The following is a 25,322-nucleotide window of genomic DNA, read 5'->3' on the forward strand; positions in this document are numbered from 1 at the left end:
TTGAAAAGATTGATAACTTGATATCAGCCTTCAAGGATCGGTTTTCTGATTTTAAAAAAGTGAAACCGTTGCTAGATTTATTTAGCAATCCTTTTGCCATTTTGCCCAAAAATGCACCCGAATCAGCACAGCTTGAACTCATCGACATTCAAAATGATGAGAGCCTGCGAAATAAATTTAACGAAGGCAATTTATTAAACTTCTATTGTTGTGTCGATAAAAACAATTATAAATGGTTGCTAGAAAATGTGCAAGCCTCTTTGGCTCAACATATATTTGTGAACAAACTTTTTCAGTCATGAATATTAACAAATCGAAAAATAGGAACCGCTTGACTGATGCAAATTTAGAATCAATTTTGCGGTTGGCTACTACAAAACTCGAACCAAATATCAAAACAATTGTCAAATCAATGCAATGTCACGCATCAAATTAAATTCACTTACTTTTTATTACCTTTATTGTAACAATTATGATAGGTATAAATAAAATAAACACTATATGGTAGATAACTTTGAAGGTTTTTTTTGTCGGCCCTCCCATAAGTAACAGTAGAACTATGCGGCCCTCGGCCTTAACAATTTTGTGCATCCCTGCTGTAGACAGTGTAGTCAAGAAGCCAAAGGCTTTTTTCATTCTACCTGAAACTTCTTTATAACAGCCCACAATATGGATGTGTTTTTGATATGTCTGAATGGCATGTCGAAATAACACACACACATTGAATGCCTTTCTGACACATCTGAACAACCATTTTAGCATTGAATTCCCTTTAGAAAAAGAAAATCTGTGGACATTTATTTACCAATAAACACATTCTCTATATCCTTGGAACTTTTGAAAATATGTCAGAAATGATAAAAAATATGATCTGGTAATCAGGACACAAATTTCCAATTATAGACTAGTTTGTATAACTGCATTTACTGTCAGGGTACTTGGAGAAATTGGTTAGGAATAGAATAAAAAAAAAGGTTGATGGGCATAGAATTCTTCTCTGATGATTAGTATGGATATATGAAGGCTAGTTCTTGTTTTAGCAGTCTAATGCATTTTATGATAAGGTAACAAATGTGTTGGATAATGGATATTCATATATCATATTCTTGGACTTTGCAAAGGCATTTGATAGATTACCACATGACAAGTAGGTGTACAAGCTGGGAAATGGGCAACTGGATATAAGAGATTGGGTAGGTGGATTGAAGATTGCCTGTCTGAGTGATACCAGCAAGTTGTGTGTGATGGAGCAGTGTCTCAAAATAAAGAAAGGTAACCATTGGCATGCCTCAGGGTTATTCTTGGGTACTGCTGTTTACATTTTTTTTATGATATTTCATGTAGATTAACTTGAGGATATTCAGTTGTTTACTGATGTTTCAAAGTGGAGAGAGTTATAAGAAGTATTGTGGATATTAATTCCCTTAAAGAAGATTCAAATAGACTTTTCACTTGGACACGTTGAGTTGGGTTGTTGTTTTAATATTAACAAATGCAAGATATTGATGCAAATGCAGAACTTTGGACTGCAGAGATATACAGCAGTGTACTGTACTGTACCGTATTTTTGGAACTATACTTCAGAGATGGAATGTGAGGATGATGATTGAGTGGACTAATTTTCGGAGGTGCATTGCAAATATCGCTTTTATGATAAGGACGAATACATTGATAAGTAGGGATAAGGAGGTCATGGTGGTGATGCTAAGTAATGCATTGGTCTCAAATTTTCTCATTGTTGTTTTCAAATTTGGCTACCTAGTTTTCACTTCGATGTGGAAACACTGGAGATGGTCCAGAGATGAATAATCAGGACTCTGGAATTTTGGGTAAGCAGAGAAGTTGAGGGAATGCAGATTTCAGTGCTAAAGTTAGTGAGGGGATTAAAAGAGTGGAGGATGAGAGGAGAAGAATGAGCGACCATCCCTGGAAGTTTTGTTAAGGTCTGGTGAAAAAGGGTTTGAGAAGTAGTGAGTGAGTAGAACATATTGCCAAAATGCATTATGAATGGGGTAGAGCATAAATGAGTTCAAATGATATACATGTCTGCAATATGAAAGATAATGCAATTATGCTGCCTACACCATTCAATCCACCTCAAGTTTTTTTCCAACTATCATTGGATGAATACATTCTGGTTTCTAGTTGCTTTCTCCCACCATGGTATATATAATTTTAAATTAAAAAACTTAATAATATCCCATATTGAATAAACTTCTGTCAAGCCCAGAAAGTTCAACTGCAAGGGGTGAACTTAGTACATTTGGCCCTTATAACGTCTCCTTTAGATTTGCTGATGATTTGTTTTAATTATTATGGTTTGTAGTGTAAACTAAGTGAGAGGTTAAGTTCTCAGTTTGAACCATTAAGTATATTCTGTACTTTAATCTTCAAATGTTCTGGTATATTTGTTGGAAACCCAATGCTTGGATAAGGGTTGGAAATTTTTGAGTAAATGGGGAATAATGTTCTAATTCCAGCAAGAATAATTTCAGTTATTCAATCAGAGCAAATGCTTGGACTGAGAAAGCTGGAAAACAGTAGTCATACCAGGGAAAAGAGGCCTAGAAATCCTGAAGTTCATCCAATTGATATATGAGGTTGAGATTGCTGGCAGAAGGAATTCTGGTAGGTTAACAATTTGTGTTAGATCATTACTGACAGCAAACAATTCAGCTTCTCTTCTAGCTTGGTCATTTAAGTTAGAGAAGGAGAAGTAAGTCAGAATTGTGGATGTTGAAATCTCCAAGAAAGGTTATCCCACTCTTTGGGTGATTAGATGGTATGTGATCAACTTTCAGAAATGGATAGTTAGTGTAATCATCAGAATTAGGTGCTAAACACCAGAAATGAAGGCAACAAAATGAAGCAAAATCTTTGACCTAAAACAGATCTTATAAAGGAGATTTCAGGTCTGACAATCTTTGGCATACTGATTCCATTTAAGGTTCAATGATGAATAACAGATTGGGTTTGGGGGTCTTTACATGTGCACCACCATCGCTATATACATGGTTGAACACATTGTTGATGTTGGTTGTTAGCCCTCAGATGGTAAAGTCTAGATGGAAGTGCTTTTTTATATATGGAATTTTGTTAGATTCATTTGGGTATTTTTTTATTTTTTTTTGCATTTTGCAGAATGTTGGCAATATTTATAGATTAGAGGTATGCAGTAGGGGGTTAAGGACTTCTGGACATGACCAGGGCTCCAGAAATCTACTTGCCACAGGCAAGTCATCAAAAACAAATGACAAGTGCATTTTCACTCTGGTTGTAGATTCTTTCAAATATATTATTTTCTTTGCATAATTTACACGTTTTTTATTTTAAACAATCTCATTCACTGTCAAATTATTTGATTAGAGGTAGTTGCCAATGAATTAAGGAAATTTTATTTTCAACCAGGAGATAGCATCTTGGTTGCTTCTACAGAGATTTCAAATGAGGAGCAACTTGTCCATTATAAGATATAGATAAACATCTATATTTAAGATTAGTATCCTGATTTCCAAATGAAGGAAGCATTAGTAATTAAAAATGAACTGAAAGACAAATTTTGAAGCATATGAAGCATACTGTGTGTGTGTCCCAAGAATATGGGACACACACACAGGCCAGTGGTGCAGAATACCCAGAAATATTGACAAGAAGTAATATAACTTAGCTGGGTATAGCAAGATCAACAACACAGCCATTTGTCAATGCAAATTTAGAATTGTTCATATGCAAGATAAAGATATAATGTTATATCTTACACACACACACACACACACACACACACACACACACACACACACACACACACACACACACACACACACAGAGTAATTGACTCGGTTAAATGACATGTTTATAATTATTAACTGACTTAAACACCAAGAAAAAATACAAGAGATTTAATAAGGTTTCATTACTAGTTTCTTTGGAAATGCCGACTTTGTCAGGCGAATACAGTACCATGGAGAAAACAACATCTTAAAAATATATTGTACTTTAGACAAAAACAGAGTTTAGAACAAGTAGTAGTAGTGTGTTTGAAATTGAGTCCGAGCTTTAGTTCTGGCATGAAGCACTGTGCGTGTGAATGATATCATGAGTACGCCAAAACAGGATTACAGTGCTATGTGAATCGGGCAGGCTGTAACTGAGATTGCTATTTAGATATGTAGAGTCGAGAGCTATTTCTTTGGATTCCAAGATACGTCTTTCTAATTCATCAGAGCATTTATGGATGTTTGAAGTTGAGTTCCAGTCTATTTGATGTTGTCGTCCTTCAACATTGGTATTGGACAAGAATAAAACATGGCTGGATAGGGCACTAGCATGGACTCTGTTATAAGAAATGTCATGTTGGTGTTCTAGGTGGAGAGAGAGAGAGAGATGGACTTTTCTTTCTGGCAATAATATGGTTTGCCGCAATGTTACATGGATGACATTTTCCTGATTTGGGAGCACGGCCCAGAAAACTTACAAACCTTTCTGAATCATTTAAACAATTTTCATCAAAATATAAATTTCACATCCGAATCAGAAGTTAATGGTGTTTTATCTTTTCTAGATATAAAACTTACTAGAACAACAGATGGTCTCAAGATATCTATCTTTAGAAAGCCAACACATACACACACATCGATAGATACCTAGATGCTTCGTCTCACCACTATCCCCCCCCCCTCAGAAATTAGGAATTATTTCCACACTAACTCATCAGGCGAGATCCTTGTTGTCAGAAGAAGATGAACTCCAACGAGAACTTAATTACCTCAAAAGGACTTTCTTAAATAACGGTTACTCTCCTCAAAATATCTATAATCGTCTTAATGTATGTTGTAATCAACATAGTAATGAAGATAACTCAAACCCAACAGCCTACAACTCCTTACCATATCTAAGTTCTCTTTCAGGTCCCAGGAGTATACAAAATCATTTGCAGTTGTGGCAAACCATATTATGGCCAGACAAAATAGTCCATCTCTCTCTCCGCCTAGAAGAACACCAACGTGACATTTCTTTTAACAGAGTCCATGCTAGTGCCCTATCCTACCATGTTTTATTCTCGGCCAATACGAATGTTTAAGGACAACAACAACATCAAATAGACTGGAACTCAATTTCAAACATCCATAAATGCTCCGATGAATTAGAAAGACATATCTTGGAATCCAAAGAAATAGCTCTTGACCCTACCCATTTAAACAGCAAACTCGGTTACAGCCCGCCAGATTCATATAGCACTGTAATCCAGTTTTGGCGCATTCATGATATCATTACACACACAGTGCTTCATGCCAGACTAATGCTTGGACTCAATTTCAAACACAACTACTTGTTCTAAACTCTGTTTTTGTCTAAAGTACAATATATTTTTATGATGTTGTTTTCTCCATGGTACTGTATTCACCTGATGAAGTCTGCATTTTCGATGAAACTAGTAGTGAAACTTTATTAAATCTCTTGTATTTTTTCTCGGTGTTTAAGTCAATTAATAATTATAGACATAGCTTGATAATATATTATATCTTATCAAGCTAAAAGATATAACAATAAATTAAAATCATCAACTAAAAGAGGTGTTCATTGTCATAATTCCTCTGCAGGGTACTTGGATACATTAAAGAGTGAAATGAACAACTTATTCCTCCCTCAGTATTTTGTAATGCTCAGTACACTCCTTTTCAGGGCCAGAAAACAACATCTGCACATGAAGTGTCTTCATGACTAGGCTATTGATGATCTATTTGATGTGAATTCAATAGTGTCCTGCATATAATTAGCCTAATAGTGAATATGCTTTACACCTAAACTTTGCTTATGAAGAACTTGTGACTAGTTAGTAGGCATTGGAACATGTAGACAGCTGATAATATGCTGAAAATAAAACAATGGGGTAGTGGCAAAATTAAAGAGAGCTGTATTAGATCATATATCAACACATTGTATTGCACATAATTTGAATCTAGCTTTTTTAAATTCTATTAAAGATGTTCTCTTTGTTACTGAAATTAAAAAGTAGTAGAAAATTATATACCTTTGATCAGATTTCACCAAAAAAGACTGAAAGAATTGGTAAAAGTAGCAGCCGTGTCACAGACATGGCTGCTACTATTTCCATGTCCTGAAGTTCAAGTAAGGTGTGTGTGTCTAATAGAGTGTAGTAGTGACTTCACTTGTTAACAACTGCTCTGCAGTCACAGTGTATTTGGAGGAAATAGGCAATAGAAAAGGGGGATGATACTGCAACATAAAGACTTGTTAAAGAAAATGATGATATACAGTGGTATTCAGATAATGCATGTAGACAGTTGTTCCAATGTTGAATGAAAAAATCTAATAGATGAAGGCATAATGTACTATAAAATAAGATTTAGTGAAAATGAATAAGAAATTGCTAAGGCTGTCTCAAAGTTACCTGGCCTGAAAATCTAGATTTTCGGAAAGAAGAAATTAAGATTTTGGATAAATATTTTAACAAATCTTTGATGAGAACGAAGACACAATTTCAGTAAATTTGTTGAACAAGTGGTAGAGAGTTCATAGTTGTGGGGAAGCATTTAAACCTACAAGATCTTTTTGAAAAAACAGTGAATAATAAGAACAGGTTCCCATTTCTCTCAGAATTTCTTGAAATTGTAGCCATTATAGCAGCAAGTACATCATCATATGAATGAGGTTTTAATTAAATGAATATCAATGAATCTCTCTACCCTGAATGATTTATTGATGTTACATATGAATGCCTCTTCTCTGTAGGGCCTGATTCAAGAAAAGACATGCTGGAGAACATATGAAGCCTTTACATAAATGAACAGTAAGTGTTAGTGGCATGCATTTCAAACCCACATTGAAAGGAAAAAATATTTCTGTATGATTATGTGTAATGTATAGTAAGAATTATATAATGTATCACTTTGTTTTGTCATTGTAGCATTTAGTTTTTTAAAAGATCACCCATAACAATATTTATGTAAAGTAGACTGATACAAGTAAATTTTGTTTTTGTGGCTATTGTATTTAAGATGTATATTTGGGACCCTGGGCTTGACATGCACACAGTGCCCAATCCAAGTATGGCTGTCCCCTCAAGGTACAACTTGGTAGAATAAATAGTAGCAGGGTTATTTGGCAACTGATTGGGAAGCCTCTTAAAGTCACCAACAGGTTTGGTCTCATGTGCTATCTGGTGGCTGGCATGTGGAAATGCTTTACTGCTGTATGCTATTAAATTGATTGAGTGTTGATTCCATAAGTTTTCAATAAACAATGTGAAAAGCATGTCCATCACTCACACCACACATAAGTAGAAAGGGAAAGGGCATGGGAGGGTTTTCTTAAAGTGAAAGAAGAGGGATGGGAGTGATGAACAAGAGACCATCCAAAGTCATGTAAAGAACTTGTGATAAAGGTAGTCAAATGTGTTCTCTTGTGAAATTGTGGTTGAACTCCTTTAAAGAGTTTTTTTTTTTAAATAAAAGTCTGATGATATTAATAATATGTTTAATAGATTACTAGCATTTTTGAAACAGATAATTCAAAATGAAATAATGAATTTTAATATAATTTAATAATTTTTTATAATTTGAGCAGAGTGATCTGTATGTTCTCCAAACCATTTCTATGATAACTTTTAAATGCTTAAAATATTTTTATTTCCTCCTATTTTATCTATTTTATTTTTCTTTTATGAATAACCTTTATAATTTATCATAGATGTTTAGCCAATTCTAAAGCGAACTGGCCAAACAGCCATAGTTTCATAATCATTTCCATTTAAATCCACCTGAAGTAACTGTTTTAAGATTAGTATTCTGATTTCCAAATGAAGGAAACATTAGTAATTGAAGTTGAAAGTTTATTTTTCACTTGGTCAGACTATAATAAATTTAGTTTAATCCTTTATCCAAGTGTGTGCAAACAAAGTTTGCGTTATGGGAGATACTGATATAGGAGTGTTGGTAGCTTGCTCCACCTTTGCAAGGAGTCGCCCAGTGTTGTACCACTTTACCCCAGTCCTGAAGATACTTTCAGGCGCAAACTTTGTTTGCACACACTTGGATAAAGGATTAAACTAAATTTATTATTGGTAATTGAAAATTAACTGGAAGGCAGATTTTGAGGCATTTGAAGCATACACCCAAGAATATGGGACATGTACACTCCAGTGGTACAGAACACCCAGAAATGTTGACAAGAAGTAATATTACTTCTTGTCAACATTCTTGTAATATTAAGGAATAGATTTTTTACATGGAGAATTGTCAGTGAATGGAACACATTACCAGATCTAATCATCTGGTAATGCAGTGAGTGTTAATGTTGTTAATGATTTTAACATTCAGTATGATAAATATCTTCTCACTTGAATGAACATCTCATGATGAGTCTGCCAACTCCATGGAGGGTATAATAATAACTTAGCTGGGTATAGCTAGATCAACAAAACAGCAAATTATCAATGAAAATTTGGAATTGTTCACATGCTAGTGCATGGAATGAAGACAAAATGCAACAGATGAGCCAGATTGATTAGAAGCCATCTGTTCTTTACTTGAACTCATAAACCGAGACAGAAATTTTACTGAACAGTTGATCATGAATAACGAAGCTGATTCCACTTAAATGTTTTGTTCATCAGAAAATCCTGAAATAATTTATGAATGATATATTTTGTTCATTTAACTGGATGTGATACAGGCTACATCCAGATAAATGAAAAAGAATGAAAAGGGACTATCAAACCACTCTTCTTTGAAAAGATAATGGCAATGCAGTCACTCTCACTGACAATTGCAGGTTACTGAGTGAATAGTAGTAGTCTGTAGTTCCACCAGAGTGAGCAATATTGTGATCAATCACATGGGTGCAGCAGTTACAGATACATGTCACATTCGCACCCATCTGAAAATTATGTATGGAGGTAATATCGTTGACATCAGCACAGAAATAGCATTTGGCCAACCAGAAACATGAATGATTCTTCTTCATGACAATAACTGGCTTCATTCTTGGTTTGCACACAAGGGATGCAATTGCAACACTTATCTGGACTCATCTTTCCCATCCAATCCACAGTTCAGATCTCCCCCCCTCCCCTAACATTCTTTTGGCTCTCTGAATGATACACACTTACCATTTTGTGGATGATAAGGAGCTTATGTTAATAAGTAGATGATCTTACAAATAATATCAGAGAAGAGATGAAACTATTAACCAGCAGATTTTTGTGTGAAGATTTTAAGGGAATTTAAAAGATATCATTATTACCATAAATATTGTAACAGTAAAATTCTGTTAGGTTGAAAGTAAATTTTGTTTTATGAAGTTTATATTTTCATTATCGTTCAAAAGTAATTCACATAAGAAATGGTCTTGAGACATATGGCACACCTTTTATTTACTGATTTTTAATATACATAGTAGTATTATATAAAAATTCACATTTTCTTTCATACAGAATCAGTTTTTGTTAAAAGCTCGTGCAATGGCCTACCTTGAGCAACATCTAGCTGAATTAAATGATCCATATCATCTAGCCCTGGTGTCCTATGCTCTTAGTCTTTCAGATAGTGAACTTAAAATTCCTGCAAATGACAAACTTCGTTCTCTTTCTGTATATGATGAAGGTATGCAAATAAATTTTACTTTTTAGCTGTCTTCCTATGCTGCTTTTAATGCAGCATAGGAAAATTTTAGTCTTATTAAATGACAGAGTTGGAAATATAATAGCATATCGAATACAGCTTTTAATTAGTTTACCAACAATTATTTATTTATTTTTTATGTGATTTCCTACCCACAATTGATGTAAACCTATAGCACAGGGGTTGGCAGCCTGTGGACTGCATGCAGCCCAAATTTACATTTTTGGTGGCCCATAAAAGGTTGACAATACTTACATGTCATGTGGCCCGTATGTGGAATTTTTTAAAATAATGCATTTTATAATATGAATAATAAATTAAAAATAATTTTATACCTATACTTCGTAATATCGCCATGCAACTTGCCACGAATCAACCCTGTGAGTCATCACAAACAGGGATAACAAAGGTGATTTCATCCGACGAAACGAGACTTTGGTGCACTTTTGCAGTCAGGTTCGCTAGTCCGTCTTTTAATATTATTCAATAATATCAACGATTATTTTCAGAGGATATATATGTGTTAAAAAATTTCAAAAATGAGTTGAAGAAAACATAAAATTGCAGATAAAGGAAAAAGGTTTAATGATGAATGGAACAGCAAGTACTTCTTTATTAAAAATGGGGATAAGCCCCTTTGTCTTATTTGTCATAAAAGTGTTGCTGTTATAAAAGCATATAATATCAGACGTCATTACGAAAATGTCATACTTTATCTTGTACTTTAAATATTTCTGTGTTTTTTAAGATTGATATAATAAAAATTGATAACTTAAGTATTTTTTTCACTCACTATTTTTTCTTAATTAAACTTGAGGCCCGATTATTAAAAATAAAAGTTGAATGTGGCCCTCAAGTCTGTAAAGGTTACCAATTCTTGCTATAGTACATTAGTACCATAGGTGAGCTGGGAATTTTTTTAATTATTTTTAAAAATTTTATTTATTAATTTTTTTATATTTTTATTTATGCTTTTATATTTATTATTACTTTATACTTGATCTAGCACACCTTTTTAGAGACCATACATGGACATTTTTCAGCCCGGTAATGAAGTTCTTTTCTCACCACAAACATCCTGGCCCATGGCATGATTTGAACTGTAGTGTTTTAAGAGCAGATATGTTAACCACTCAGCCAACTAGGATAACAGTTAGTTTACTAATTAATTAGTAATGTGATTACAAATTAATGAAATTTGTGGAGTGCAATAAAGAAAAAGGTAGCAAACATATGTTCACGCTTGTAAACTACAGGAACAGTTTCTGATAGCATAAGGTTTATTTCAGCAAATTTGGGAAATGTATATCCCCTTTCCCCAACTTGATCTCTGGGATAAACACCCTAAAAATATTAGCATTCAGTAAAGTAAGTATGAATTTTAATACCATCATGCACTCAACTTTCAGTGGGCATCCTAAAATCTCAGTATATTCCCTCTGTCCCTCCCATCTTCAAATACTTTGCATTCTGAGATCCCACAATTTGCAGAGTTTCTTGTAGGTATGTCACTTTTGCATTGTGCATGAAGTATTTTGAAGCTTTGAATATATTGTGCATGATTTTATTTGTTGCATTGTTATCAAAATATATGCATTTTATAGAAAGAGATTTATGAAAGGAGAACGAAACTGAAGAGTGGCTTTATTGCAAGTTTTTCGAGAGAGCAAATGTCAAAAATACAAGGAGAGTAAGAAGATTGATAGCAGTAAATTAAAAGATGAAACATGTGAAAATGCAGTTGGGGAGGATGATGTTACATGCGGTATGAGTGACTGGAAAATGAAGAGAATTATTAGATGGTAATGGAAAACATAGCACACTTATGTGGGGTTCTTCTCAGAAAGATACCAAGAAATTTTATACTTGGTTTTAATCCTTTTCTCAAGGAAGCAAAACAGTGTTTTGCACGTGAAATATATTCCCGTCTGAGTTACTTGTATATAGATGCTAATGACTTCATATCACTTGCCTTAGTATGTATCCCATAATGCAAAGCACACCCTCTTTCAAATGTGTATAATTCAATGCATAATGGGAAGGGTCACTACCCAGACTGGTTTCAACCTTTATTGAGGTCTCATCACTGGGAGCCAGACCTGGGAGAGATAATAAGATGGAAGTTATGCAGAAGTCATATATATATCTCATGTACAAGTAGACAATAGGTGCTTAACCTTATTAATAAAAATCTTTGGATGAGAGAAAGATGTAGAAAGTTTTTTACCTTGAGTTTTTTATACGTTAAAGATACCAAGAAATTTTATATCATCATCATCATAATGCTAAATATGGGTATAGACCATATTGGTCTGTTCCTGTCTCATTATCCATCTAATATCCTTTTTTGAGGTCTACCCTGCCTTCTCTTTCCAATTAGCTTATATTTCAGTGTTTGTTTAGGATATCGGGTGTTGGCCATTCGGTTTACAACTTGGTTGCAATTTTATACTTGGTTTTAATCCTTTTTTATTTTTTAAGGGAAGGGAAATGGCTAATCAGTGATGTTGCTGGCCTGGACTTTGCAAAGGCATTTGCAAAATAGTTTATGGAGGAGTTGAATCCAGGAGAAGGCAGGTGACTAGTTGTGTACCGGAGAGCTTAGTAGTTAGTCCTCTGTTGTTTATTTTATACATCAATGATATAGGAAATCATATGATGGAAAATATTCAGTTGTTTGCTGATGATGATGCTAAACTGCTGAAAATCAAATGTAAATAAATGCGATAAATAGACTAGCACTATTGGCATAGGCTGCCAGTTTAATGTGACCAAATGTAAGGTGAGGCACATTGGGAAGAAGAGATCATAAGCTGTGTTTGTACTGTATTGATGGAACTGAACTGCAGGAAACTGATGAGGCTAGGGACTTGGTGTGATTCTGGACAGGGAATTGAAGTTTAGAGAGCATTTTGTGAAGGTAGCCAAAACAGCACATCAGATTACATGATTGTTGAGCACACTGAGAAGCAGTGATAGAGAAGTTATTTTACCATATATAAGGTTTTATTAAGGCTGCATAAGAACTACTGTGTGCAGATCTGGACATCTAGATTCTGTGAGATGAAGAGGTCATGGTGAGGATCCAGAAGCAAGTTAAAGATTGTGAAAGGTCTATGGAATGTTCCCTGTAAGAATAGATTGAAAGTCTGCTGGATTTAAAAACTAACTGATAAGCAAATAAAAGGAGATACAGTATGATAGAAGCATACTTGTATAAGTTATTAGAGGGATTTTTATAGGATCGATACTGACGACTAGTCAGTTTTACTTAGAGGGTGCTGAATGGGTAGAATGGGTTATTGTCAGAGGAGTTAAAGACATATATGATAGGTATTGTGTGAACAATGGATTTCCCCCTCAATGAGTCTTCTGACTCTATGGAGATTAATAATAATAATATATAATGGCTAAACTAGAATCTGTCACTTTTTTCATTTTATATTTAATTTTATTTCAGTTCAAAAAATACAAACTCATTCTCTGATTCACTGCAATGCCATCGTCCTTTAATTTCTATTTTTTACTATTCTCTTGGCCATTTGGCCAAGAGAATAGTAAAAAGAATAGTAAAAAAGAGAATTAGTAAAAAAATTTAACTGAATGTGATGGAGAACACATCTTCTACCTCTCACATTCTACTTTGTATCATGTTACTCAGCTTTGGCAGTACATTCATAACAACACTTACATTTTTATTGGAAAGACCTGGGTTTGAATCTCATCTAGATGGGTGACAGCTTGTTAGCTAAGTGGATGATGCATCTGCTTTATTAAGTAGTAGATGATTTTGGTTTATATAGGTAGTAGATGATTTTCTTTACTAGTGTGAGATTGTTGCCCTGCCTTATTGGAGACTAGAATGTTTTGTTTCTAGGGCAGATTTCTTTTATTATTTGACTAGTCACTCAACCAAATCTATTATAAATTTTTAATCTTTATTGGTGGTATTGATTATCACATATATGTTAGTTTATCTCATTTGAAGGAAGAAGAATTTTCCTTTCTGTGAGCTCACGTTTTTACTTCTGCAAAACATATTCTGTCTAGATAATACAATCAAATGGCAGACATTTAAATTTTACATATGGTCTTAGCTGCCTATTCATAATGTAGTTTAAATCTTACAGCAAAAAACTCTTGGGACTGTAAAAATTTCTTCATTATACTGAACTTTTATTATCCTGCTTAAAGCTAAGAAAGCAAATTATAAATTCATGTTATTTCATAATAAATCAGGCAAATGCAAATAATCAGCACAAACTTTTTTTTTTTTTTTTTTAAGCAGTCTGTTATTTTCATTTGTTGCATATTTTTAGTAGTATAATTAAAAATTAAAATTTTGAGACCATTTAGTAAGTGTTGAAAAATATTTTCTGAAACATCAGCAGTAGAGGAGAAATATGTTTATACTTTTTTTAGGCTGTTGAAATCTTCTGAGAATGAAGTTTCATCTGGTTTCCCAAGACATTTTCATTGTCATCTTTACTCTTATAACTTATGTATTATACAATGATTCTTTATACATGTTCAATAATTTCCTACTTAAACATGGTTGATCCTTTTATGGACCACCATATCAAAAAAATTATATTGCATGCTTCTTTAATGTCTATTTTTTCATTAGCCTTCTGAAATTAATTTTTGATAATAACTTTTAATAAGTTGACTCTTGTAATGCATTTTGACAATGTATATGATTCCTATGTCCAAAGATTTGAGAACTGCTGTAAAATTTGGAGGTAATAATTTGATTTTAATGTGTTCTAACACTTGTAAAATTATGTGAGTCAAAAAACTTATTGCATAACTGAAAACTGACAATGGTAAATGCCCCCCAACCATTCCAGATGCCCAACATCCTAACAACCAGCTCCTATCCTATGTTGCCTGTATATACTCTCTTACTCCACTGTTATCTATTCCACAGCCTGGAAATTGGCCTATATTCAACTCTATTCCTAAGAAGAGTAACAAGTCACTGCCGTCCAACTACTGCCCTATCTTGCTTGCCTTTCCTTCTCCTTTAGTCCTGTCTAAAGTAATGGAAAAAATCATCAGTTCCCAACTCATACACAACCTTGATGGCATCAACCTAATAAATGACTACCAGTATGGATTCCATCACTGCTGATCAACAGGAGATCTGCTCACATCTCTGGACAAATGCGATGGAGAAATTTGGTGAATCTTAAGTGGCTGCACTTGATATCTCCAAAGCTTTTGACCAGGTCTGGCACAAAAGCTTACTAAGCAAACTGCCATCATTTGGTCTGTCTCATGACTTCTGTAGTTGGATTGCCAGCTTTCTGTCTGGATGCACGCTATGTGTGAGGGTGGATGGTTCCTGATCCTCTCACCATTCAACTAACCTCTCACCTAAAAGTCCCCTCATAGTGCTTGACTCAATACAACGGAGAGCAATTAGACTTATTAATGACCCATCTCTTACCAACTCACTCCTCCTACTTTTGCACAGGCGTTTGGTTTCTGCAATGTGTGTATTCTATAAATATTTCAATTGGAAATGTTCATCTGAAATAGCATCAATAATTCTCCCACTTAGTATTAAGCTCATTGGAACATATGCAGCTTCTGCTCAACATTCCTTCACAGTGCTCCTTGAAACCAACAGAACAAGTTTCTTTTTCTCCTCCTTCATCCCTGCTACTGCTGTATTGTGGAACAGTCTTCCCCTTATGTGTTTACCAAAGAATACAATATACAGTCTTTTAAATCAAATGTAAACAAGTTTCTCCTTTCCCAACTCACTACCCATATACAGTACTAAAGTACTATAGGTTGATCAACCAACCTCTCATGTATGGGCTCAACATAAAAAAAGAAAAAGGTACACAACTTGGACAATGTGACCACTGAACATCAAGTCCTTGTCCACTATCACTCCAGGATCTCTTATCTCCTCAACCTCCCTCAAAATTTTGCCACCAAGTATATACTTTGCATCCAATTATTGCTTACCAAATTTTAGAACCTTATACTTTGCAGTTAGATATATTGCTGTTTCATGGACTTCCAAAAAGCATTTGATAATATTGACCAAAATATAACATGGACTGTCTTGGAATCCTATGGTGTGGACAATAAATTGATCTGCCTGCTGAAAGATATAAACAGCCAAGCACAAGCAAAAATCAGAATAGCAGGTGAGACTGGAGATGGGTTTGCCACTAGTCAAGGCACAAGACAAGGGGACCGAATATCACCAATCATCTTCATCACACATCTGGGAAGAACACTAAATAGGATTAAAGAAGAAGGTGGAGGCATTTCAATAAATGGCATGAGAATAACTACCTCTGCTTTGCAGATGACATCATCCTGATTGAAGAAGACGCAGCAAGGCTGGAACAGACATTGCAAACACTATACACAGAAGGAAAAAGATATGGACTAAATGTCAACTTTGAAAAAACTAAAACAGTGATATTCGTACAACAGGAGTTACTGAACAGAGTTAAGATAGACAGATTTCAACTGGAAAATATGGAACACTTCACATATCTTGGATGCCACATGATGCATGACTTAGATCCCAAAAAGGAGATAAAAATTAGAATAGCCAGAGCAACAACTATTTTAAAAGCCATGGACAAAATATGGAAGAGCCGAGCTATAAAGATGCAAACTAAACTGCGCATTGTAGAAACATGTATCTTCAGCAGCATGCTGTATGGATGTGAGGCCTGGGTATACCTGAGAGAATCTGAAAGGAGGATATTGGCATTTGAGAGGAAGTTCTATAGAAAGATCTTGAGAATAAGCTGGATACAGAAAGTGAACAATGAGGAAATCTACAGACGAATACAACCAAAAGAAAATCTGATCCGGAAATAATCAAAAGGAAACTACGTCTATTTGGCCATATATGTAGAATGAATGATGAGAGAAAATTAAAAATGTTGCTGTTTGGAATGAATTGAAGGAAAGATCCAAAGAGAAAGACCAAACAGAGAATGGGACGATGACATCATCAAACGGTGTGGAAATGCTATAGACAAACTGAGTTATCTTGCACAAAATAGAATGCAATGGAAGAATCATATCAAGATGGCAGCAGACACCTACTGGCATTGGACCCATGGTTGTTGATGATGATGATGATGACACTTTGCAGCATTGAACTGATAGTTCCACTCACTTGCTTACCCATGCAGTCTGTTCTAGTCCTCCTGTAGGGCTACAGCATCTGCTTGATTCCTCATAATTCTCCCTAGTTTTGCATCATCTGCAAACAGTTGTAAAATCTCTAGTTAAACCCATCACCAGTATCTTTAATATACATAGTTAGACAACAGTGGTCCCAAAACAGACCCTGAGGGAGAATGCTAGTTACGTTCTACTTTTGGGATACTGCACCCTCATATATAACTTGCTGATACTATCTAACAGCCAGTCATCTATACAACTCACTAATATATGATTCAATCCCATCTTCTAAAATTTAGTTTTTAACTTGTTTTGTGTTAATATATCTAAAGTCTTGCAAAATCAAAGTATAACACTGTATATGCATCTCTCTAGTACAATGCATTCTTCACCTTGTTATGGTACTTAATTAACTTAGTAAAACATTATCCCTCCCCGTAACAAAATCACAGAGAATACTGCTGTAATTGACCCACTTCTGTATCCTAGCTCACACAAACTCTCCAACACCTTAACTGCAAATCCAGATATACAGTTTGGCCTATAATTTGTAGCCATATCACCATCTATGTGAAGTGGATCAGTTTTACCTCCCTTCCACTCTTTTGGGACTTGTGCTGTGTGTGTTATTTGTAAGATTTGTTAAACAGTTAAACCATCACTTATGCTAACTCCCTAGATCATTCCCTTAAGACATGTAGTGATATATCACAAAGTCCTATTTCTTTATTGACATTAAGCTTACTTAGCTACTCATATACATCTTGCTTGCTCACTAGTAAAAACCGCCTTCTCCCATTTCCCCTATGGTCAACATGATTTCACACTGACTGAGGATGAAACACCCTAATGAATCATTCAATGAATACCTTGACTGTGTGTTTTAAAACCATTACTAATTTACCATTTTCATCCATTAACATCGTCTTGTCATAATCATTCTTCTTCTATTTAAAACACATCTAAAAAACTCCTTAAGATTTTTTTTTGGAAAGATTTGCTAATTTTTACTCATGCTGTGCTTTGGCTCTCCTTACCAATTGACTTACCTTCCTTGCTTGCAACTGGTTATTATCATTAATCATCTTGTGATGCTTCCATAGTGTCTTCTTCTTCTTCTTCCAGATTTCTTACTTAATCCCTTCATTCATCCATTTGACATCTACTTTATTCAGCCTCTTGATCTTCAGAATATATTCATATATTGATGTTGTTAAATATCTCTTTCACTGCTTTCCCAAGCAGCATTTATCTCCTTCCTGCTTAACTCCTCATTCTGTGAGGAGTTAAGCAGGAAGGAGATATCTATCCAAGCTCTCTTAAGCTTTTAATAATCAATTGCCTTATTATTCTCTGTATATCCTTTCTTCCCATAAATCTTCATATAGCTGATGGCCACCACCCAAGTGATCACATCATGATTACTCTCACCAAATAGAGAAAAGCATGATATCCCATTCAAAATCACATCCTCTAATGAAATGATCAAATCTAAGGCTCTTGATCCTCTGTTACACAATGCCTAAGAGAGTCTCTCAAGAATTCAAGAAATTAATTTCCTTTATTTCCAAATGCTCTCTCTCTTCATTCGAATCTATATTACCATAATTAAAATTCTCCATAATGATCATCCTTCCTTTGTTCACTAACCCAAGTTACTTATACATTTCTTCATCACTGCGCTCCACATCATTCCGTGGCCTATAGCAGTATCCAATGAAATATCTTTTTCTGTTGACATCCACCTTACATCATACTGCCTCAAAACTATTGCCACTATTTGTTGCTTTATTCTCTACCTTATGCAAACATAATTCCCCTGCTATCAGCAGTATTCCCCCCCTCTCTTGTCCTTTCCATCATCATGAAAAATAGTATATCCATCAGAATATCATTGTCATCCAATCATGTTTCACTTATTCCAACATTTTTTTGGGGCAGTAAACTCAATCCTTAAAATAATCTCTGCTCCTTTATTTCTGATGCTCGTAGCATTTGTAAATAAACACCAAGCAATTCACTTTTAGGTCTATAACCACTTATACATGATTTCCTCACCACAACTGCCCATGCCTAATCATCGTTATCACCACTTACTCTATATATTTCTTCAGAGTCAGCTACCTCCCTAGGAAATCCATTCCTATGCTGATCATTCCCATATGCACATTCACTACTAACTGCCATCTTAGTTGGCCAAGTAGTTAATACATCTGTTCTCCAACCATCAAACTGTGGGTTCAAATCCCACTGTGTGCATGGATGTGTGTGATTGTCTTTAGGTGAGAGATGAATTTCATTCCACAGTGAGAGACCACCACCCTACTTACTGGAGGAATGAAGTGGCTTGCTTGAAAAGTTCCATGTTTGGTCTCTAGAGCAAAGTTTCTGGACTATCTAAAAAAAAAAAAAAAAAAGGTAAAATGTAAAAAAAAAAAAAAGTATAAATGACTTCGTAAAAAATAAGTTAAAAATTCAAAAAAAAAAGAGAAAAAATCCTTAGCCCATCCATAATACAAAATATACTATAGGTTGCAAATAACCTTTTATGGGTGGAGCCATAAAATATCCACACTTCTTATGCCATGTCTTTGTATCCACCTGACCCCTCATTTTCCCATCCCTCTTTCATTCCCATTCTCTCATCATATCTCACACTACTATTATTTTCCAATAAGCACTTCAGTCTCATCTGTTCCACTGTCCTTATCATTCACTTCACCTCCATCATGCCAGACATTTACGAACTGCACTCTCTTTTACATGGCTCCTCTGCCAGCATACCATTCATGATTCTTGCTCTCTATCTGAACTCATCATTGTCATACCTTAGCAACACATTGAAAAACTTTCTACAAGTTATCGATTTTCTATTATTGGTTATCGGTTTTCCATTATCACTTATATAGACTCAAGATAGGTGGCGCCTGCAAATAAGTAATGTTAAACTTATGCTCCCACATTCCATCGTAACTAAGTGTTTTTTGTGCAAAATAAGCAGAAAATGGAAAAGTAACAGAAGGTACTAAGCAGCTGATTACATCAGTACAACTCGTAATTACCCATAGTCCATTAAATCTGCTATATTTTACAACCAAAAAACAACCACACGAAAGAGCTATGCCTACCGTGTGAAGTAAAGATGGCTGCCAAGGCCAACAACGGAAGATTATTTCAAGTCCCTTCAGCGTAGCGTCGCCGATCACCAACAAACCAGATGACATTAAGAAGTGCTGCAGCTGTGAAACTGAAGTCAAAGAAAGGAAAAAAGGTATATTGTGCGATTTCTGTTGCAACTGCTACATATTTTCTGCGCAAAAATAAATGAAACGCCGTACAAGCTTTTTACCAATCTAAACCAGCCCACTTCTGTACGATGTGCCTCCCTACCGTAAAACAAATACTAAACCTAGGCAAAAGAGTCAATAACCTTGAGCAACAGCATAATACCATGATCGATACCTTCTCCTCCAAAAGCGGAAAATTGGAAACTAAGCTCGAGACGCTCAACAACTATTGCCCGACAAGTGTGCCTGTGCCTGCTAATGAACTTCGTGAACTAATCACATCATCAGTACACGAGTTGCTTTAGGCCGAAAATAGGAAACTCGACGCTGTTATCTCGAACTTTCTGATAGAAAATGGTAAATCCTTAAAAGAAGACATCAGCAAACTTGCAGGAGAATGCAATTTCGATCCTAGAAATATCGTCAAATGCCACCATATCGGACCCAAGATGCTACTTCACCTCTAAACAGCTGTTAACACTATACAAGTCACAAATCCGCCCAGCTCTCAAATACTGCTCTCACATCTGGAGTGGGGCTCCAAAAAGCTTTCTAAAAATGCTTGACTCAATACAGAGGAGAGCAATTAGACTAATAAATGACCTATCCCTCACCAACTCATTCCCTTCACTTTCACATAGATGCTTGGTCTCTGCAATCTGTATATTCTATAAATATTTCCATGGAAAATGCTCATCTGAAACAGCATCAATAATTCCCCCACCCTGTATTAAGCCCATTGGAACATGTACAGCTGCCGCCCAACATCCTTTCACAGTACACCTCGAAACCCACAGAACAAGTTTCCTTTCCTCCTCATTCATCCTGCTACTGCAGCACTGTGGAACAGTCTTCCTCCAGACCTATTTTCCAAGGAATACAACATACAGGCATTCAAATCAAATGTAAACAAGTTTCTCCTTTCACAACCCACCACCCATATACGGTACTAATATACTATAGGTTGACCAACCAACCTCCTGTATATGGGCCCAACATAAAAAAAAAAAAAAAAAAAAACTTTTCCTATCAATTATCAATTAAGAGGACTTTTTCTTTTTTGTCTTTTCATTTGAACATTTTTTTAGACATTCATTAAATACTGGTTGTCATCTCAGCATGTATGTTTGTATTCACAGGTAAGTAATTGAATGTTCTTAGAACATACCTTCCAATGAAGAATGCTTTCAGCTTTTTGTTCCAGAAGCATTACAGGAAAACAAGCAGTTAATTTGTTTTGATTTTCCTCTCCTCTGCTTAGAGCTCCTTAAATGGTGAATGTCTGATGTGGAAGTAATTGATAGAACAATACCATCTCATCAGTATTATGTATATCACTGGTGATGTATTCTACAGCTATCATTTTAATTTAACCAGCATGGTATTTGTTAATTCAATCTTGTGGTATCATGTTCTTCTCCACAGATTGCTCCAGAAGCTATTCTTAAGTTGTTCTTTAGACCATCCAACAGTTGCTTAAAGAGTATCATCTCCTAATGCATTTATGCATATTATTGGGCCACTAATTTGGATACATTTTGTGACTAGGAATCCAGCAATAAACAACATTATCAGTCTTTTCATATAAAGTGCTTCAGATATTATTTCTGAGGTCTTGACACTCTCTAATCCTATTTTCATTCTTTTTTTACAATTTTTTAAAATTGTAGACAATGTCAAAGGAGTAATGCCAGATTATTTTGCAACTTCACTTTTCTTCTTCCCACCAGAACTTTTTTTTTTTAAATTGACCATTTTTATTTTAATGCAAGTTGTCATCCTTTTCCACTATTTGTTAATGATAACCAAAATAAAAAAAATTAATTAACTTTTTTAATCTACAATAATTCTTACTAGATACAGTATAGTATGGGGTATGTTTGAGACTGGAAGAGTGAGACAACTTTGAATACTTACTACTTACTTACTTATCCTCTTCATGCCTAATAGCACATAAAACTAGATCTGTTTATTCCAGATACCTCTGTCCTTCGCTACCAGTTCGGCTTTTCTCCATCTCTTCCAAATAGCCAGTCTTTCCTTTTCTGTCATTCTCTGCTAAATTAATTTAGGCTTTTCCGTTTTCCTTCTAGGATCCATGTCAAAGCCGCTTTAGGAATATCTCTACTGTCCATTCTCAGTATATATCCAACCCATTTCCATCTCTGTTTTTTATTTCATTGGTGATGCTTTTTTTGGCATAGTCAGCTTATTTAAGTCATTATTTTTTATATATTTGGGCCAAAATATTTTTAATATTTTATGCAGACATTTAGTTTAAATACTATTTAATTTAGCTTCCTGTTTTTTGATCAGCTTCCATGTCTCTGATCTGTATAATAATATGGCCTTAACATTACTATTGAAGATCTTTATTTTGGTTTTATTATGGTATTTTGAAGATTTCCGTATATTGTTGCGTTTTCTGAAAGTCTAAACTCTGAATAATGCAACTAAAATTACAACTATACTTGAAATATTGTATTTATTTCCATACAATCTATAGATAGTTCTTGTTTATGTTCATTTCATAATGGATTATTATGCTGAACTTCTCTGGCAACACCTTCAGCAATGTTGATGGGTCCAAAACTAGCTGGACTTAATTGAAATAAGTACCAATAGGTACCTGAAGCGGATTACATTTATCCTTGCTTTAGATAGGTACCTTCTATCTATCTACAGCAAAGATAAATGTAATTGTCGTTTGTTTTAGCACATGTATGGAATTATTTTTTTTTAGCAATAAATATTCATTATAATGAAATTATGATTTCATTATAAAGGGATCTATGTAATATATTTTATTAAGTAAGTTCTTTCAAACACAAGAAAATTGTTTATTATTTTGAAATCATTATTGGGGAGTTATACTTAAATTTGATCTATACGAAACCAGAAACAACTACTACATCCTTAACAAAGTTAACATTAGCAATTTATTTTTATGTAAAGTGAATTTAGGGAAAATGGATATATGCATGGAGATATTTTCATTTGGGTTCCAAAAAAAAAGGGGGGGGGGAGAATTGAAAAGATCCATAAGCAAGATAATAGCTTGCCTATGGAATTGTGCTTATGAAGACAGATTGAGGGAATGTGATTTTCAAAGTTTGAAAAATAGATGGAGGAGAAGAGATATAATAGAAACATAAAAGTTATTAAGGGAATATTATTACAATGTGGACATAAGACATTTTCAGCTTTTGGCTTGTGGAAGCCATACGTGCTTTCAGGAATGAAGATTTAGTTTCTTCTCATGACATCTAGTGATTGTGTATGGAATGGGCTACCATTAGATGTCGTGAGCATGACTTCAGTGAAAGTATTAGGAGAGATATGATAGATATTTAAGTATGAATGTCTAAATGGGCCTCTCCTTGGACTCTCTGGAGGAGCATTTATAATAATGATAACAATATTGGCTCCAGATTATTTTGTTTACTAATAGTGCATTCTTAAAGTATATTAATATAATTATTCATATTTTAAATATGTGGAATAAACTAAGTTGGATATTTTTTCAACAGGGAGTAATATGAGATACTGGGGAGATGGCTCTTCACCTCTTGCCGTTGAAACAACCAGCTATGCTTTACTAGCTCAGTTATTACATAATGATATTGAATATAGTAATTCAATAATCAATTGGCTTAGCACAAAACGACAGTCTTCTGGAGCTTTTGTGTCAACACAAGTAAGAAATTAGTGCATTTAACTTTTCCTCAGTTAATGCTATGTCATGCTTTTCTCTACATACTTAAAATATTAATACATTAGAGCATTTTTCTTAATGATGTATAGCATTCACTTTGTTATAATTAACTTTGGTTTATTATTTATCCTCCTCCTCTAACACTTTTTTTATTCCCCAAAAAGGAGTAGGTGAGGCTTTATTATTTATTTGGATTGTAAATTTAATTATTACATTTATGCTACAAAAAAACAGAAACTGCCATTAGTTTCCATATATTTTATTTATTATTCCATGAGTTTTCATTAAATGAAATATATTAAGAGAATGAGAGTTTGATTTCTAGAAACCTTAGCCTTAAAATGACCTCAGCCTTAACAGTTTGGGTTCAAGGATCTTTAACAAATGTCATTGATTCATAATGCTGCATAAAGATAACTAATTTTTTCAGACTTTTGTTAATAATACTGAATTAATTTGTTGTATTTATTTGTTTTCTAAGCATATGAGATAGACTGAGTTCTTTAGTCATAAGAAAAATATGTATATTTCTTTAAAACTATATATTGCTGATATTGCACTTATTATTATTATTATTATTATTATTATTGTTCCGGGAAACTCCAAGGAGTCGACAGACTCATCGAGGGAGGCCCTAACATCATGTCAAGAACAACCATTCAACATTCACACAGTATCTATCATACCTTGCCTTGAACTCATTCACGGTCGTAGCACCCACAACAGACTCTGGAAGCTTATTCCACTCATTTACCACTCTCTAAGTAAAGAACCTAGCTCTAACACCCTTGTCAACCACGCTCTTGCCCAGCTACCATGCATGGCCCCTAGTCCTCCCACCACCAGTCATATTTTCAAAAATATCTTCTGGATCAATCTTATAAAAACCCTTCAGTAATTTGAATGTCTCAATCATATCACCCCTCCTTCGCCTATCGTCCAATTTCTGCAACCCACAAATCTTCAACCTATTCTCATAAGGTTCATTCCACAGACCTGCTATCATCTTGGTCACTCGTCTCTGGACCCTCTCCACTTCCTCCCCATCACAAAGAAACCCTGGTGCCCATAACTGGGCACAGAAGTCCAGATGGGGTCTTATCAAGGCTCGATACAGAGGAACATCAACTTGTTCGTCTCTGCATGTTAAAGTATTTTTCAGAAGCCAAGTGATTTGGTGAGCTGTTTTAGTTACTTTTGCAATGTGCCCCCTAAACTTCAACTCCCTATCCACCAACACTCCCAAATCGCTGGCCTCATCAATCTCCTGGAGTATGGTTCCACCAATGCGATATACTGCTGCTATTCTTTTCACCCCAAAGTGCATAACTTTACACTTTGCCACATTAAATTGACATCCATTTTTCCTAGCCCAGTCCTCCAAACTATCCAAATCATCCTGTAAAATTTTGACATCCTGTGCACTCACAATTGCTCTACCCAACTTTGCATGATCAGCAAACAAGTGAACACTTCCTCTCAGATCCTTTCCAATATCATTGATGAACA

The 25,322-nt window shown here is 34.7% G+C and overlaps 1 protein-coding gene across 1 annotated transcript in view; it reads left to right on the forward strand.

Moving 5' to 3' along the window:
- The window catches only part of LOC150101006 (venom factor-like), a 697,967-nt gene that overhangs the window by 407,266 nt on the left and 265,379 nt on the right, over positions 1 to 25,322 (forward strand). The window contains exons 27-28 of the mRNA XM_090401101.1: positions 9,455 to 9,623; positions 23,629 to 23,795. Coding sequence (XP_090257227.1) covers positions 9,455 to 9,623; positions 23,629 to 23,795 — 336 coding nt within the window. The remainder of the gene's footprint in view (positions 1 to 9,454; positions 9,624 to 23,628; positions 23,796 to 25,322) is intronic.

This window comes from Typopeltis vanoorti, chromosome 12, assembly GCF_054136105.1.
Source record: "Typopeltis vanoorti isolate ZY-2024b chromosome 12, IOZ_Tvanoo_1.0, whole genome shotgun sequence".
Lineage (NCBI taxonomy): Eukaryota > Metazoa > Arthropoda > Arachnida > Uropygi > Thelyphonidae > Typopeltis > Typopeltis vanoorti.